The sequence below is a fragment of the Mustela putorius genome, unplaced genomic scaffold, assembly GCF_011764305.1.
Source record: "Mustela putorius furo isolate JIRA1106 unplaced genomic scaffold, ASM1176430v1.1 tig00000430_pilon_pilon_pilon, whole genome shotgun sequence".
Taxonomy (NCBI): Eukaryota; Metazoa; Chordata; class Mammalia; order Carnivora; family Mustelidae; genus Mustela; species Mustela putorius.
In genome coordinates this window covers 22,393,445-22,411,419 of record NW_025421377.1, presented here as the reverse complement: position 1 = coordinate 22,411,419, position 17,975 = coordinate 22,393,445, and the positions used below count along the sequence as shown (strand labels likewise).

The window sequence follows — 17,975 nt, the reverse complement described above, 5'->3', positions numbered from 1 at the left end:
TAAAGTCTGCACCTCTACAATTACCTATAAAGCCTTTTAAGAATGTATGTGATCTGCCCACTCGTGATACTTCTTACACCTCCCTGATCATATGTATGTATTTTTTTATTACTTTGGTCACTTTGTTCCATCCATACGGACTATCCTCTTTTTGTTCTTACTCTGCATTCTGCCTTAATTGTCCCTTCATTTGCCTTTACTTTAGTCTCCCTTCCACAGACACTCTTACTACTCTTCTTCCCTTCTCTGTTTTCGCTGTGTAACATTCTAAATACTGTATTTTATTTAGTTATCTTGTTAGACTCTACCACTACAATGCATGTACCACAGAATGGTGCCTGGCATGTCATAGGCGGTCAGTAGGTATTTCTTGGGCAAATGCATATTCACACATACAGATATGGTGTACTTTTTTTTTAAAAGAATCCTATGAATACTTGCTTTTCCCTCGCTCAGTAATTGATTGATATTGGCAGTTGATAGTGCTTTAACTGTAGAATATACTCCATAGAAAGTTTGTTTACAGTTTTTTTTGTCACTACAAATGTTACAGTAAAAATCCTTACATGTATTCCCTTATATTTGGGTGATTTTGTTTTTATAGAATAAGTTTCTTCACTTGGGTCAATATATTTTAAATTTTAATACTTCTAGAATATTCTCCTACTGTTATCAGCGACACAAATGTCATTTCCTTGAATTCTTTGCAATATTTCTTAACCTTGATGTTCCTGCTTTCAAGAACCTCAGGTTTAAAGCAAATTAAAAGAAACTTCTTTCAAATGTCATTGCATATTTTTCCACACTATTAAAACTCAAAGTGATAATTAATTCTTAACCCATAAACTAATTAGATGTAAATTGATTCTTTTTCATGCACAGATACTCTATAAACAGTTTAAATTAGGGCAGTGTAGAGATAAAATTCTGTATTACAGAGGAGGTTCTTCTCTCCTGAACTCTAGAGCAGTATTCCTATTTGAAAAATTATCAGATTGAGATCTCATAGGGTCTGGTTCATTGTTTTTTACTTATGACTTATATCTGGGAGAATACACTTTTTTTTTTTTTTTTTTTTTTTTTGCCCCTTTGAAACACAGTGTATTCTGGCTCCACCATATCTGATTAGAAACAGAGATGGTCTTGTCTGGTCTAAGTTGAATGTTCTGTATAGGTAATTTATTGCTTATATAAAAGTGATTATTTGGTCAGCCTTTCTAATTTGAAAATTTGGGTCAGTAGGTTTGTAAAAACTGCTGTTGAAAATACTACCCATTATATTTATCAGATTCCCTTATCCTTGTTCAGCAAACATTTATTTACTGAGCATTTATTATGTAGAAGAGCCCTTGCTTTGGAGCATTTTATCTGGTCAGTTAATTGCTTGTTCTCTTAGGGCATTAACAACTAACTGTTAGTATCCTTAGTGAATATTAATTGGTCTGCATTTTTTATATATTTGTTTCACCCCTCGACTTTATTACCTACTATTTCTTCCCCTACTTTTTTCCTTGTAAACTTGAATTACCTTTTAGGGCGTGTATAACAGAGTGTATTTTAAAAATATTTCTATTAGACATTTTCAGTTGGCTTTTTTTGCCATCACCTGAAGCTTCTAATATGCCTATTCCACAATCTTAATTTTATACATTTCATTCTCTGACCATCTTTTCAGCTATACTGTCTCTTGAATTCTCCCTCCAACAATTCGGACGTTGCCTATCAGTATATTGTAGGATTCATTTATCCTACCCCCTACACTGTTCCTTACTCTTTTCTTCTTATTCTTACCCATACGTACCCTAGTAACTAAATGTACAGAAAAAAATTCAACCCTGATGATGAATTTTACTCTAAATGGGTGACAATAAACTCTTTAGTGCTGTCTATTTATACTGTATTTCCCTAATTTATTTCACTCTCCCATTTGTTTAGACCACTGTTACTTTCTGTTATCCTCTGACTTCCAATATATCCTCTCCTTCACCCTCAGTTAACTACCTTGTATTCTACCTCCGTGAGAGAACTGAAGCTCCGGAAGTAAGACTTTGTAATTGTCAGACTTTCCCCACCCCCTGGTCTCCCTACCCGGAATTTCTATCCATATTCTTCCTCCCATTTACTAAGTAAACTTTTTGTAACCAGTCCATCTAGTGAACTAGGTCTGGTCTCCCTTACTCAAAAACATTGTGGCAATTTTTTCTTTGTCCTGTATCGTTTTTTTCTCTTCTCTTGGGTCATTTCAGTTTAAGAGATTAGTTTCCAAACTTAAAAATCCCCTTGATTCCTCCAACTCCCTTTCCCCAGTTTTCAGCTATAAGCCCATTCCTTTGCTCCTCTTTGCAGCTAAACAGTAACAGCAAAGTCGTCTTATTTTGGCTATTCCCAATTCTTCATCCTTATTTATTTATTTGTTTTTTTAAGATTGATTTATTTGAGAAAGAGAGAGCATAAGGGGGAAGGGCAGAGTGAGGCAGAGAGAATCCCAGGCAGATTCTATGCTGAGTGTGGAGCCCAGCACAGGGCTCAATAACATGACTGAGTTCAAGACCCCAGATGAAACCAAGAGCTGGACACGCAACCAACTGTGCCACCAGGCACCTAGAATTCTTCACCCTTTTCGAATCTACTTCTGTCCGGCTCTTAACTCTCTCAACCTCAACAAAACTGCTTTTATGGTCGCCTGTGACTTTCATGTAGCCATTTCATTCTTATCTCACTAAGCCACTAACACCTAATGTACTCTTTTCACTTGACCTTTATTGCTCTACACTCTTAGCTTGGTTTTTCTCCTATCTCCCTGAAAGGTCCTTCGGTGTCTCCTTTGCTACTTCTTCCTTTTCTTTCCCTTAGTTGGCAAGCCCCTTAGCTCTTTATATGAACATCTTCTTGCACTGGTCATCTCATCCTGCTTCTTAAGTTTAAATATATACCAGCTGGTCCCAAATGCATATCTTTAGCACAGACCTCTTCCCTAAACTTCAGTCTCATATCCAACTAGCTACTCAACCTGTCCATTTGGATACCAATTAGAGATCTCATACTTGTGTCCAGAAGTCAGCTCCTGAGCTTTGCCTACCCCAGAACCACAACTCTGACTTGTAACTGCTTACATAGCTTATGCACTTGCTGTCCTGTTGCCTGAAATCCTTCAAATCTATTAGATGTTCACGTAAGCCTTACCTTCGTGAGGCTTACACTGACCACCCTATTTAAAATCAGAACCCCTTGGGGTTCCTGGGTGGCTGTCAGGTAAGCATCCAACTCTTGATTGCAGCTCAGATCATGATCTCGTCATTAGATCAAGCCCTGTGTGCGATGAGCCTGGTTAAGATTCTGTCTCCCTCTTCCTCTGCCCCTGCCCCTGCCCCTCCACCTCCTCACTTACTCTCTCTCCAAAAAAAAAAAAACCACTTTAAAATCAAAACCCCTTATCTCTCTCCATATATGCACTTGTCTTGTCTTCCCCTTCTCTAGTATCTTACATTGTATTTAACACATTTTTGAAGACTATGTAATGTACTTACTATGTTTGTCATCTGTGTGCCCCGCCCCAACTAAATGTTAAGTTTTATAAGCTTCATGAGGGTAGGGATCTTTTGTCTAGTTTACTGATTAGTTCAAAAATTAGAACCATGTTTAGTACATAGCAAATTAACAATAAATTTTTGCTGGATCCTACCCTTCCCTTCCCCTGATCCTCCCTAACCTCTTTTTCTGTTACTGGTATCACTACTCATGAGTCAGTAATGAAGTCTTGCTGTAACTTTCAGCTGCTCACTTATCCTTATCTAGCAAATGAATTCATGCGGTAAGTTAACCCAGTGCCTGGTATAGACGCTCCACGTACTAAACCATATTACTGTCATCATCATCATCCCCTTCATTTGAGCTTTGGCAGTTGAGCCTCTGTTCCATCCTCTCCTCTCAGTTACCATTTGTCACCTGAAGGATTGCAGTGGGCTTCTTACAAACAAGTATTTTCCTCTTTCACCTTTTGCCTTCATTTTAATCCTTCTCCACTGTAGCTTTTCCACAGTTCCCATAGTTTTCTTATACACAGGTGGGATTACCTTACCCCTCCTCAGAAACTGTCAGTCTCTCTCCATTGTCTGCGCGGGAAAATCCAAACATTCAGGTCCTCCCAGTTTACTACTTCTCTAGGTTCATCACTCGCTATTGTTTGTTTTCTGCTGCTCACACATCTCGTTTACTTTCATTTATGTAAATACACGATGGCATTTTTTTAGTCTGGACTGCCTCTCCCCAGATTCTTAAGTTCTCATCTTAAAAAGTTTGATTCTCAAAATCACATTGCTTTCTGAAACCTCAACTAGAAATCACCGCTTGAGTTAGGGCCTTTTCCTTTTCACCCTGAGGTTATTCTACAACTTTGACTTTTTTCTTCAGAGCTCTCCCCTTCCCTGTATAGTCTCAATATAGCAGTTCCCCTGGAAGTGAAATGAGGTCATTTGTGAGAAAATAGAGGATGTGGACTGAATTTCTAAACCTGTTTTCTATACCTCCAGACTTCATGGTTTATTCTGCTTTCATCTGTTCTTTTTGGGATCTTGTATCAGTTGTTACCACCTCTCCCATATTCTTTTATCTTTAGTGTCTGCAGCTGCACTAACTCCTATCCTCTGCCTACATAATCAAGGTAACTATTTTAATGAAACTTTACCTCAAATTTAGGTGTTTTTTTTTTTTTGCCTTTTCCAGATATAAGTGAATAATCTATGCTTTTTAAGTAGAGTCACTACTTTCAATTTTTAATTCTCAGCCCAGGATCAATTGCCTACTCCCCTCCTGCTCTAGCAAACTAACTACAGCAGGGATCACCAGTGGCATCTTAACTGCCGGATTTTGCTACCTCTTTTCAATTCTTAATCATATTTGTGATACTTAACTAGTGTTGATCACTTTCCTTCATAAAACTCTTCTTCCTCTTATCTGATTTTGCCTTCCTAAAGTCTCATTTGCTCTTCTTTTTAAATATTGGATATCCCCCTCCTATATATATAATACACACACAAAAATACACATTCATGTAATTAATAACTTTTTCCCTTTGATGATCTCATCTAATTGTTGGTTTCATATACCTGCAAACTTATGATACCTCTTAATAAATGTGTATCTATATTTCTAATTCTGCTTAAGTTTTTAGATACCTTCATATAGATACCTTCTTTTACAGCTGTGGTCTGAAATAATGTCCTTTGGAAAGAAATAGTTTCCTGGGACCTCTGAATTTGTGCTCCACTATTTAGTGAGTTGAAAGGGTTAGTACATCTATGGGATTACCCAGATACTAGCCATAGAACTTTAAGATTTAGGGAAAAAATACCTTGCCTTTAGGGCGGAACTCCTATACCATGAGTCCGATAACCCAGATTTACTATTGTCAAAGACAGTCCTCCACTCTTAACTCTCTAAGGCCTGAGGCACCTGCATACCTAAGACCCAACTGCACCTATAAACTAGAACCTACCTTAGCCCATCACCCCCACCCACATCTAGACCAAATGGGTCTGCTTTCTGATTTAAATTTTGCTATTCTTAAAATAGTTATTTTTCCTCTTGATACCAGTCAAAATGACCTCCTACCACCAGACAAAAAATCCAGCAAATCCAAAAATCCATCCTGGCTTAACCATAAGTCTTAAACTTCATTAGTTATTTTGATCGCCAGTATACCTTTTTCAAGGCTTTTCTGTCCATACAGACAGGATATAGATAAAATGTCTTATTTGGCCACAATTGCTTTGAAAACATTTTTCTTGGCATACCTTTCACCCCCTGTTCTACTCCTTCTTTCCCCCCCACTTAACCTACTCATTCTGTCAAAGTCAGGTTCAGACAGGACACCCTCACTCGAGTTGAGAAGGGAGAAAGCACAATTCCTGAGGGCAGGCAGCTAGCTCCATTTAAGCAAGGCTTCAATGAGCAGAGTCACATATGCTTACTTCCTTCTCTCAAATGGCTTCAGTCAGATATTATTCCCTTTCCTGTGTAGTAGAGGAGTGAAGTCATCAGTGTTTTCTTCTCAGTTCTTCTGTAAGGTGAAAAACTGCTCTTTTACTAGTCTTCAGACTGGCGTTTATGTACTTCTGGAAGACTAGCAAAACTTTCCAGGGCTACCATGCAGTTTTTTTTATCTTTAACATCCCATTTGTATTCTTCCTGAAATCCCTCTGCCTGAGAAAGTATCAGTGTTCTGCAGATTCTCTTTGGTTTTTCCTCTTTACAGGGACAAAAGATTTTTCTTTATGCAAGAGAATGTAATTACGGTGCACTGCCCGAGGGTGTAAAAACTTTCAAGGTGGACAAAACCTTTCAGGCTATCTAACATGGATAATTTGAAAAGGCAGAAATGTCTAGCAAAAGCAAAAGACTTAAAAAACTTAAAAAATGAAATGGGGCGCCTAGGTGGCTCAGTGGGTTAAGCCGCTGCCTTCAGCTCAGGTCATGATCACAGGGTCCTGGGATCGAGTCTTGCATCGGGCTCTCTGCTCAACAGGGAGCCTGCTTCCTCCTCTCTCTCTGCCTGCCTCTCTGCCTACTTGTGATCTCTCTGTGTCAAATAAATAAATAAAAATTAAAAAAAAAATAAAATGAAGTCTGATTTGCCTTTGGAGCCCATATTTGAGCTCTGGTTTTATTAGTTAGGATATTGTGATATTTTCCATAAACTGTCATTGTTTTGATACTTATATTTAAAATACACAAAGACACACACATAATACACAGAATATGGGATAATGGGCAGGGAGTACATAGGGCATAGTTTGAAAATGTCTTTTAGAGAACATGGAAATGAAACCATTTGAAGATGATTTTCTCCCTTTATGAATCAAAAAGAATTTAATAGTTAACATCGCTTATTAAGAGATGTTATACTTTTAAACTTGTTCTTAATTTTTTTGACGATGAGAGTAACCATTTTCACAAATAAGAAACAATGAACAGTTACATTAAATAAAATTGAAAGCCATCATCTTTCTGCTATCCTCCTTCCAGTTCCACTGTAGTCAGTAGCTTTGATTTGTATTGTCTTCACCATTTTTCTGTTTCTACAAATAGAGCTACATAAAAGGGTTACTTTCCCAATAAATGGGATCACTGGTCCACAGTTTGTATTCTTTTCTTCTAGTAATTTGGAGCAGATTACCATATATACATTTCTTCAGTGATTAAGAAATTATGTATCATTCACCCATTTTAAAATTAAATTGTTTTTATCATTAATTTGATCTTGACATTTAAAAATATTTTCTCTTTACTGTGGTTTGACTATGATCTTGATCAAACAATAAATTGAACTAGATGACTTCAAATTTTATGATACTCTAGTTCCATTATGATAAAATGACGTTATGTGAAAACTTTTTTTTACAAGGCAGTTCTGTTTTATTGATCCTTTCACAGTTAAGAGAAGAAAGCCGGAGGCTGGCGTTGGCTGCCAAAAGAGAAAAGAGAAAGGAGAAGAGACGAAAGAAAAAGGAAGAACAAAGAAGAAAACTAGAAGAAATTGAAGCCAAAAATAAAGAGAACTTTGAACTCCAAGCTGCTCAAGAAAAAGAAAAACATAAAGTTGAAGGTATTTTCTCTAGATTACCATCTAATTTGATTCATGTAATACATTGTAATCAAAATTATATTTCCTTAACTATCAATAACTTAAGGTAAAAGTAGATTTCTAAGTCATTAAGCCCTTGAAGTACTTACATACTATTTTCACTTATTGATTTCTCTCTAGCTTTTCATTTTGAAGAATTTCAAAGCTACAGGACAAGATGGAAGAATGAGAAAACGAATACTTCAATACCTTCCACCTAGATTTTAAAACAAACATTTTACCATATTTGCTTTATTTTTTTCTCTCTAAATATATATGCATATTATTTTCTAAGCTGTCAGAAAGTAAATTGCACACATCCTGACATTGTACCTATAAAACTTTAATACATATCTTAGGAATGACATGTGCTTACATAATCACAATACCTTTTATAATACCTAAAAAATTAAGAGTAATTCTATAGTATCATTTGTTGTCCTAACCATATTTAGATTTTTTTTTCTTAAAATGAGGGAATTATTTCAACTAGGTTCTAACTGAAGGATTATTTGATACGAAGATATTGTGAGGAGAAACCATTTCCATTAAACCACCAAATGTATATGCAGTGTGTGAGAGTGTAATTTCCCTCTCCTCCAGCCTTTTATTTTGAAAAATGTCCAAACTATAGAAAAGTTTAGGGAATAGTGCAATGACCACCTGTCACCTAGATTCTTAATACATTGACACATTAGTTTATCTTTTTTCCTCTCTTTTTGAACAGATTACATGTAAGTTGGACACCCTATGCAAAATTACCACTAAATACTTAAATATGTATTTCTCAGAAAAAGAACATTATTTTATGTGACCATAATAACATTATTATTACACACATAAAATTTAATAACATAATGATATGTAATATACAGTACATATTCATATTTCCCAGATTGTTCCAAAAATATATTTTTTTAATTTTTTATTTTTTATAAACATATATTTTTATCCCCAGGGGTACAGGTCTGTGAATCACCAGGTTTACACACTTCACAGCACTCACCAAAGCACATACCCTCCCCAATGTCCATAATCCCACCCCCTTCCCCAAACCCCCTCCCCCCAGCAACCCTCAGTTTGTTTTGTGAGATTAAGAGTCACTTATGGTTTGTCTCCCTCCCAATCCCATCTTGTTCATTTATTCTTCTCCTACCCATTTAAGCCCCCCATGTTGCATCACCACTTCCTCATATCAGGGAGATCATATGATAGTTGTCTTTCTCCGCTTGATTTATTTCGCTAAGCATGATACGCTCTAGTTCCATCCATGTTGTCGCAAATGGCAAGATTTCATTTCTTTTGATGGCTGCATAGTATTCCATTGTGTATATATACCACATCTTCTTGATCCATTCATCTGTTGATGGACATCTAGGTTCTTTCCATAGTTTGGCTATTGTGGACATTGCTGCTATAAACATTCGGGTGCACGTGCCCCTTTGGATCACTACGTTTGTATCTTTAGGGTAAATACCCAATAGTGCAATTGCTGGGTCATAGGGCAGTTCTATTTTCAACATTTTGAGGAACCTCCATGCTGTTTTCCAGAGTGGCTGCACCAGCTTGCATTCCCACCAACAGTGTAGGAGGGTTCCCCTTTCTCGGCATCCTCGCCAGCATCTGTCATTTCCTGACTTGTTGATTTTAGCCATTCTGACTGGTGTGAGGTCAAAAATATTTTTTATAATGGCTTACTATGCATTTTTTTAGGACCTGAGCACAGAGAGGATAATGGATGTCATACCCATCTTATTACTGATGAATGTTGGAATGATTGATGACTTTTCCTCTAATAGTCACAGAGTAACTCCTGTCTTTATTGTTCTTCAAGTGTTTAAAGCTAAATGTACTCTAAAAATGTTTAGACCTTGCTAATTTGGTATTGCTGGTATTGGCTTCTTTTACAGATGAGCCTGAAGTCCTGACAGAACCTCCAAGTGCCACAACCACTACTACCATAGGTATATCTGCAACATGGACAACCTTGGCAGGTTCCCATGGTAAAAGAAATAACACCATAACTACAACCAGTTCAAAGAGGAAAAACAGGAAAAATAAAATTACTCCAGAAAATGTTCAGATTATATTTGATGATCCACTACCAATCTCATATAGTCAGCCAGAGAAGGTAAACGGAGAGTCCAAGAGCAGCAGTACCAGTGAGAGTGGGGACAGTGATAACATGAGGATTTCCAGCTGCAGTGATGAAAGCAGTAACAGCAACAGCAGCCGAAAGAGTGACAATCATTCACCTGCTGTGGTGACCACCACCATGACCAGCAAGAAGCAGCCATCAGTTCTGGTTACATTTCCGAAGGACGAGAGAAAATCTGTTTCTGGCAAGGCTTCAATAAAGTTAGTTCTAATCTTCATATTTATTATTTATAGTATCATCATGAAATTCTTTGTTGCTGATTTTTTTAGTAAAAATAGCAAATTAACAATTGGCAAAACAAGGGTTTGTCTTTGTGCTAAAGAAGTCACAATTTCATTTTAACTGAAGAATAGGCTATTTTTGAAGTTTTTGTTAATAAAAGAGAAAATTTTTTTACTGTGTAACTTCTTTATTTTGGTTGTTAAATTTTAGCCCATGACAAGTATTGATTATGGTTTCTTAGGGGTCATTATAATTCAGCTCTGCTAATTTTGACCTCTAATTGACTCTTCATGTTATGCTAAATATTGAAAAGTGAGAAATAAGTTCCTCATTTGTTTACCGTATTTATTCTAAAAATAAATAAAATTATGTAATAGATTGCCTCTATCATTTAAAATTCTATATTTGTTCTATATTTAATTATTTTCCTCCCTCTGTTAAAGATTGTCAGAGACTGTCAATGAAGTAACCAGTAATTCTCTGTCTACTTGTACAAAATCTGGTCCATCTCCCCTTTCCTCTCCAAATGGGAAGTTAACAGTAGCAAGTCCTAAGCGTGGACAAAAGAGAGAGGAAGGATGGAAGGAAGTTGTAAGAAGGTGAGTGATTGTCCGTTTTTCTCATTCTTGTTACGGGAGGTGTTGTTTACTTACTGTTAGATTCATTCAACTATTCCAAAAGTTGCATATGAACTGGTGGCCCAAGGCTGAATCTGGCTAACAGAGAGAGAGAGAGCATACACCATATTCTAGATTTAAAAAAAAAAAGGAGGCACTAGTACTTCTAAAATTAGGAGATTTTACATAAAAAGTACAGAGACTTCACGAAAAAATTACAAGGATGATTGTGGTATTTGCTGGACTCCCAGGTATTGCTATTTGGTAGAGAACTAACTTAAATTCTTTAAGGTGATAGATTGTGTCTTACTCAGTTTTGTAATCTCAGAGCCCAGCATGTGGTATCTTCTACATGCTTGTAAATATTTGAAGAATGAATAAGTATTGGTTTTAAACTGCTCTTGTCTTTAAGCAACATGATGCCTTTATTTAAAGGATTTTAGAACTGAAATATTTGGTTCTGTTTTGCTTGGGATTTTTTGAATTATGTCTCAAAAAGTAAAACAGTATCTCAAACTAAAAGGTAGTAAGATACCAAAGAGGATCTATTGTAAATCTTTAATGGCCTGTTTTAAAGAACTTCCCAGAAATTCCAACAAATACTTAAGCTTTTGAATATTTGAAATAAGAGCTATAATGAGCCAAACTTATTCCTCTTAATCCCAAAATGCACTGTTTGGTTTTTTGTTTTTGTTTTTGTTTTTTTCATATTATTGACCAAGGCCTGCCCCTACCACCATGTCTATCTTCATTGGTCTCTGTGTCTCTATCTTCTATTCATTCTCATGTACACACACACACACACACACACACACACACACACACGCATTCATGTATATACATTCTGTTGAACTAACTAAAATCAATCGCAACATTAGAGTACTATCTATCTAAAAGTAAGGTAATTCAGTTTTTCTGCATGTATTTTACACTGTGGTATACTAAGAACTTCTTAATTAATTTGAAAGTAATGATCTCTGACTGATTATTTTGCCCTTTAGAGAAAAAAGGAATTACCAAGTAACTTAGTTATGTATATAAAAGGGCAGGGGTCATAGCTAGCCTTTTAAAAAATGTAACATTTTAATATTTAATCTACCATTCTAAATAAACAATGTACTTGTTCAATAAAGCATAGTTGGCTCATTCTCTTTATTGAGAATTACACTGTATTTCTTTTAGAAGCATCCTTTTTTTAGGCTGGTCAGAAATGTATATGTACCTTTTCTAAAGTGTGAATGTTTAGAACTGTAAAGCAGTTTTGCAAATGTTAAGACAGGTTTTGTCTTTTTGAAATTTGAGCAGGCTCTTCTCTTTCCTCACACCATTAAACATCCTTTAGCAAGCTTCCAGGTTGGTGGATAATCATTTTAATGCCTCTAAAAGAATGAAAGGAAACAATGCATTTTTAATATCATTCTTTCAGTTACATATTAGACAATAAAAAGAATGTGAGTCAAACACCCAGAAATACCCACAAGAAGCCTTTCTGTTTCCTCAGGCTCAAATTAGGTGCCCAACCAGTGTGTCTTTACGACACCCTATTAGAGCACCTGTGGCATGCTGTTGTGGCTTTCCCCCTTGCTGTCTGCATAGTCAATATATATGGGCAGGAACCTATGTTTATCTTATTTGCCATTAGTATTTGCATTAACACAGTGCATGTCTACACAGTATGTGCTTTATAGTTCTTAATGAAAGATGAAGGTAAAAAAAAATTACCGGTTTTGGTAATGAGATGAAAAGCTGTGGTTAAACACTTGGCTTGTGTGCTCTCTCTCTCTCTGTCTCTGTCTCTCTCTGCTGTCACTGTTAGTTGCCTTTTATCACCTAAAGCAAGAATAGATAGAGGCTGACTCTATCTGTATTTACAGAAATGTATTTTAGTAAGCCTCTTTCCTCATATTTTAATCATAACTGCTGATACTAATGATAAACTTAATTTATCTTTGCAACTTTTAAACAGGTCAAAGAAAGTATCTGTTCCGTCAACTGTGATATCCAGAGTGATTGGAAGAGGAGGCTGTAATATTAATGCTATCCGGGAGTTCACTGGTGCACACATAGATATTGATAAGCAGAAAGACAAGACAGGAGACCGGATAATAACTATAAGGCAAAACTTTGTCTCTTATATTTTCTCCTTCTGTGTTTTATCACACTGTACCTTAATGAAGTACAAGTATTTTGAATTTCTGGTGGATCTTTGTATTTAATAGCGTACTTTTTTAAATGGGAATTCGATTAGTATGAGAGAAGACAACCTTTACAGTTCTTTTCCTCTAATTCATGTGCTCTTGTGAAATATTTTAAAGTGCTTTAAAAGAATTTTTCGTGTGTGTGTGTGTGTGTGTGTGAGAGAGAGAGAAAGGTTTAGATAATCTTTTCCTTACATAAACTTTTCATATGGCATTCTTAAAATTTTATTGAGACTTTTTAAGAGGGAATAGGTTTCTCACCCATTTTAAGCAATAAGTTTCCCTTTCTTCCCTTACTGGCTTTTGAAATTTATTATTCTAAGATTGTATCCTTAGAATATGAACTCAGTCATAGATAGAGATCTGTAGTAGATATTTGTCTTGTATTGAATATGTCTATTCCTGAATACTCTTAAAATAAACATACGATATTCTAAGAAATCATAAGTTTGGTTGTGAGAGGCAGGTGCCCCATTGCAGATTCTACTAGTTCTATAACCTACTTCGGAGGAAGCAGTTAGCCCCTTCTGTTTTGTGCTTAACCTCCTCTCCTATCTTGTTTTTCCCTCTCCTGGGATAGGTGGGCAGTCACAACCTGCCTTATCTAGAGAAAAGGAAAGTAGATATCCTTTAGGAGTAATTTCCCCCTTAGGGTTTCCATAAGGCTTTCCTTGCAGTCAGATTATCTTCCTGAAGATCCTGAAGTTTGACCTTATGGCCATTGTTAGCATTATCAAGATTCCACTCGCATTTTGAGACACCTTCCCAGAAGAATTATAAAAATTGTTCTACTAATAGAGATTAGTCATAGATGGGGTCATCTTAGGTACCAGGATTTAAAATAAAATACTATTTTCTTACTCAGTTTTTTTTATTGTTGTTGTTGTTTACTTATATTGCTTTTAACTTTGATCAGCTGTTTGACTTTACAATATCATCATGGATTACATAGGCTTTTGAGTACAGTCGTTTCTCTAACTAATGTATTTTATGGTAGGAAAATGACCTTTTTTTGAAAAGTCACTATCCCTTTGGAAAATACAGTGGCACGTCAGGGCAGTTGATTGCTTTTCAGAATATCTTAAGAGTAGTTAGAAGATTGCTGCTTAACTTTTATTATTCTCTGTATGTATGTTTACACATACTTGAATGAATTTAGGCTTCACCTATTTAAATGTAGGGGAAATTGGGCCTAATTTCTTTTTTTGGTCAATTTACAGGGGTGGCACTGAATCAACAAGACAAGCGACTCAGTTGATCAATGCTCTGATCAAGGATCCAGACAAAGAAATTGATGAACTTATTCCAAAGAATCGTTTGAAAAGCTCCTCAGCAAATTCCAAAATAGGGTCATCAGCACCTACCACCACTGCTGCTAACAGTTCCTTAATGGGAATTAAAATGACGACTGTAGCTCTGTCATCAACATCTCAAACTGCCACAGCACTCACTGTGCCTGCAATTTCTTCTGCATCTACTCATAAAACCATTAAGAACCCGGTAAATAATGTGAGGCCTGGTTTTCCAGTTTCTCTTCCATTAGCATATCCTCCTCCACAGTTTGCACATGCTTTGCTTGCTGCTCAGACTTTCCAGCAGATCCGTCCACCAAGGTTGCCCATGACCCACTTTGGAGGTACTTTTCCACCAGCTCAATCCACTTGGGGTCCTTTTCCTGTCAGGCCTTTGAGCCCTGCCAGAGCTACTAACTCGCCTAAGCCTCACATGGTGCCTCGCCATAGCAATCAGAATAGCAGTGGTTCTCAGGTGAATTCAGCAGGTTCTTTAACTTCAAGTCCAACAACTACAACCAGTTCATCAGCTTCAACGGTGCCTGGTACATCTACAAATGGCAGTCCAAGTTCACCTTCTGTCCGAAGGCAGCTTTTTGTCACCGTTGTGAAGACATCCAATGCCACCACCACAACAGTCACAACGACAGCAAGCAACAACAGCACTGCACCCACAAATGCCACATATCCTATGCCTACTGCCAAAGAACACTACCCAGTATCATCCCCATCTTCCCCATCACCACCAGCCCAGTCAGGAGGGGTTTCTAGAAACAGCCCTTTGGATTGTGGAACAGCATCTCCCAACAAAGGGGCATCTTCCTCTGAACAGGAAGCAGGTAGTCCACCAGTAGTAGAAACTACAAACAGTAGACTTTCAAACAGCAGCAGTTCTTCTGGGAGTTCATCAGTTCATTCTGCTCAGCAACAGCCTCCGGGATCTGTTTCTCAGGAGCCAAGACCACCTCTTCAGCAGTCTCAGGTTCCTCCCCCGGAAGTTAGAATGACTGTTCCTCCTTTAGCAACAACAAGTTCTGCTCCAGTGGCGGTGCCTTCTACTGCCCCAGTGACTTACCCTATGCCTCAGACACAAATGGGATGCTCCCAGCCTGCTCCTAAAATGGAAACCCCTGCTATTAGACCACCCTCCCATGGCACAACTGCCCCTCACAAGAATCCAGCTCCAGTGCAGAATTCATCTGTTGCAGTCCTCAGTGTCAATCACATTAAAAGACCTCACAGTGTTCCCTCTTCTGTCCAGCTACCTTCAACCTTAAGTACACAAAGTGCTTGTCAAAATTCAGTACATCCAGCAAATAAGCCTATTGCTCCCAATTTCAGTGCCCCCTTACCATTTGGGCCCTTTAGCACATTGTTCGAAAACAGCCCTACTTCTGCTCATGCCTTCTGGGGAGGATCTGTTGTTTCATCTCAGTCAACACCAGAATCTATGCTATCAGGAAAATCCTCATATTTGCCAAATTCAGATCCTTTACATCAGTCTGATACTTCCAAAGCTCCAGGTTTTAGACCACCATTACAGAGACCCGCTCCAAGTCCCTCAGGTAAGTTCATACTTTCTCACATTCTGCAGCTTCTGATTTATACAAGTGATAGGAAAACTCTTGGTCATTTTCTAATAATTTTATTCTATGGCTGGGCCAGATAGAGGTTGTTGAATCCACTTACCTCCAATGCTGTTTGAGTAGGAGATGTGTTGAGTATGGCATTTAAAAAAAAAAAAAATCTTTTTAGAAGCCACAGTGGCTTTTATCTTGAATTTCCCATAAATAAATTTATCAAGTATATTTTTCTGTCTCAGATAAAACAGTCTCTTATGTTTGCATTTAATAAGAGAATGCCATGAGAAGTTTTATTTAAAAAATAATAAATCTTTTAATTTTTAATTTTTTTAAAAGATTTTATTTATTTATTTGACAGAGATCACAAGTAGGCAGGGGCAGGCAGAGAGAAGCGGGGGCAGAGAGCCCGATAAGGGGCTTGATCCCAGGACCTTGGGATCATGACCTGAGCCAAAGGCTGAGGCTTTAACCCACTGAGCCACCCAGGTGCCCCGTAAAATAATAAAGCTTTTTAAAATTTTATTTCATTTCTGTCTTTTTTGTTTTTAAAATGATGAGAAAAATACAGAGCTACATAGTTTTTATAGTTTTGATAAGGTAGCTGCTAATCACATATGTGCTATTTAAATTAAAATTAAATAAAATGAGAAATTTCCTCTCAGTCAAGCCGGCCATATTTTTTAAAATTTGTTTTCCAATTTTATTACAATAAAACTGACATCACTGTATAGGTTTAAGGTATACAAGATAATGATTTGACTTACATATATTGTGAAATGATTACCATAATAGGTTTAATTACCATTCATCATCATATAGATGCAATAAGAAAAAAGGAAAAAAAAATACTTTTCCTTGTGATGAGAACTCTTAGGATTTTACTCTTGCTTTAACAACTTCCATACATATCATGCAACGGTGTTAACTGTAGTCATCATGTTGTACATTACATCCCTAGTACTTATGAACCCTATACCTGGAAGTTTGTATCTTTTGATCACTTTCCTCCAATTTCCCTTCCTCCTATTCCCCACCTCTGGTAACCACAAATCTGATCTCTTTGTCTATGAATTTGTCTGTTTTTAGATTCCACATAGGTGAGATCATACAGTACTTGTCCTTCTCTATCTGACTTATTTCACTTGCCATATTGCCCTCAAGTTCCATCCGTGTTGTGGCAGATGGCAAGATTTCATTGCGTTTTAGGCTGAATAATATTCCTGTGTGTGGGTGTGCACACACATGTGCATGTGCGTCACAGCATCTTTCTTTATTCGTCTGGTGAGGAATGTCTTAGCTATTGTAATAATGCTCCTGTGAACTTAGGAATGCAGGTATCTTTTTGAGTTAGTGCTTTTGTTTCCATTGGATATATTCACAGAAGTGGAATTGCTGGATCATATATACCAGTTCTGTTTTTTTGGTTTTTTTTTTGAGGAATCTCCATACTGTTTTCTATAGTGGCTCTAAGCTGGCCATATTTGAAGTGCTTAATAAGCACATATAGCTAGTGGCTGCCATAATGGACAGTACAGATATCAAATAAATTTATTATCATAGAAAGTTCTATTAGACAATGCTGATATTTCTAGAGGATTTAAAGATCTCCCGGTTTTGAATGGTTGCTTTTTTTTAAAATTTTCTACTTTGAATGTTTTTTAGATTTATGGAAAAGTTCTATAATTACCCCAACTTTCCCCAATGTAAATATTTTATATAATCCTTTATTTATTAAAACCAGGAGATTAATATTGATGCAGTATAATTAACTAGACTGCAGACTTTATTCAGATTTCACAGGTTTTTTCAGTAATGTTCTTTTTCTGTTGCAGTATCCAGTCCAGGATACCAAGTTGCATCTAGAGCTATATGTTTTAATATGAACATTGCAAATAAATAAAGATATGCCATTCCAGAGATAGACAAACTATCACCGGTGGGCCAAATATGGCCTGCTGTCTGTTTTTACATTTGTAACTTTTTAAAAACTGAGATTCAATAATAGTGTAAGATTTTTTTAATGACTTAAAAAAATTTTTTTAAATAATAATAGGTGACACAAAAAAATAGGAAATTAAAACTTCAGTGTTCATAAATGAAGTTTTATTGGGGCACAGCCTTGTCCAGTCATTTACATATTGTGTTATAGCTACTTTCATGCTCTAATGGCCTGAAAATACTGCTGTTCAGCCTTTTGCAGAAAGGTTGCCAGTCTGTGTTATTGTAGAGATGACATTCTGGGACCAAAAATTTCTAAATTTAATGTGGACTGGATGTTATTTTG

The 17,975-nt window shown here is 36.6% G+C and overlaps 1 protein-coding gene across 6 annotated transcripts in view; it reads left to right on the top strand.

Moving 5' to 3' along the window:
* ANKRD17 (ankyrin repeat domain 17) overlaps positions 1-17,975 on the top strand; it is a 163,121-nt gene that overhangs the window by 131,211 nt on the left and 13,935 nt on the right. For all 6 annotated transcript variants that reach the window (XM_045079856.1, XM_045079855.1, XM_045079858.1 and 3 more), the window contains 5 exons: positions 7,432-7,603; positions 9,532-9,979; positions 10,445-10,600; positions 12,585-12,734; positions 14,037-15,673. In XM_045079856.1, coding sequence (XP_044935791.1) covers positions 7,432-7,603; positions 9,532-9,979; positions 10,445-10,600; positions 12,585-12,734; positions 14,037-15,673 — 2,563 coding nt within the window. The remainder of the gene's footprint in view (positions 1-7,431; positions 7,604-9,531; positions 9,980-10,444; positions 10,601-12,584; positions 12,735-14,036; positions 15,674-17,975) is intronic.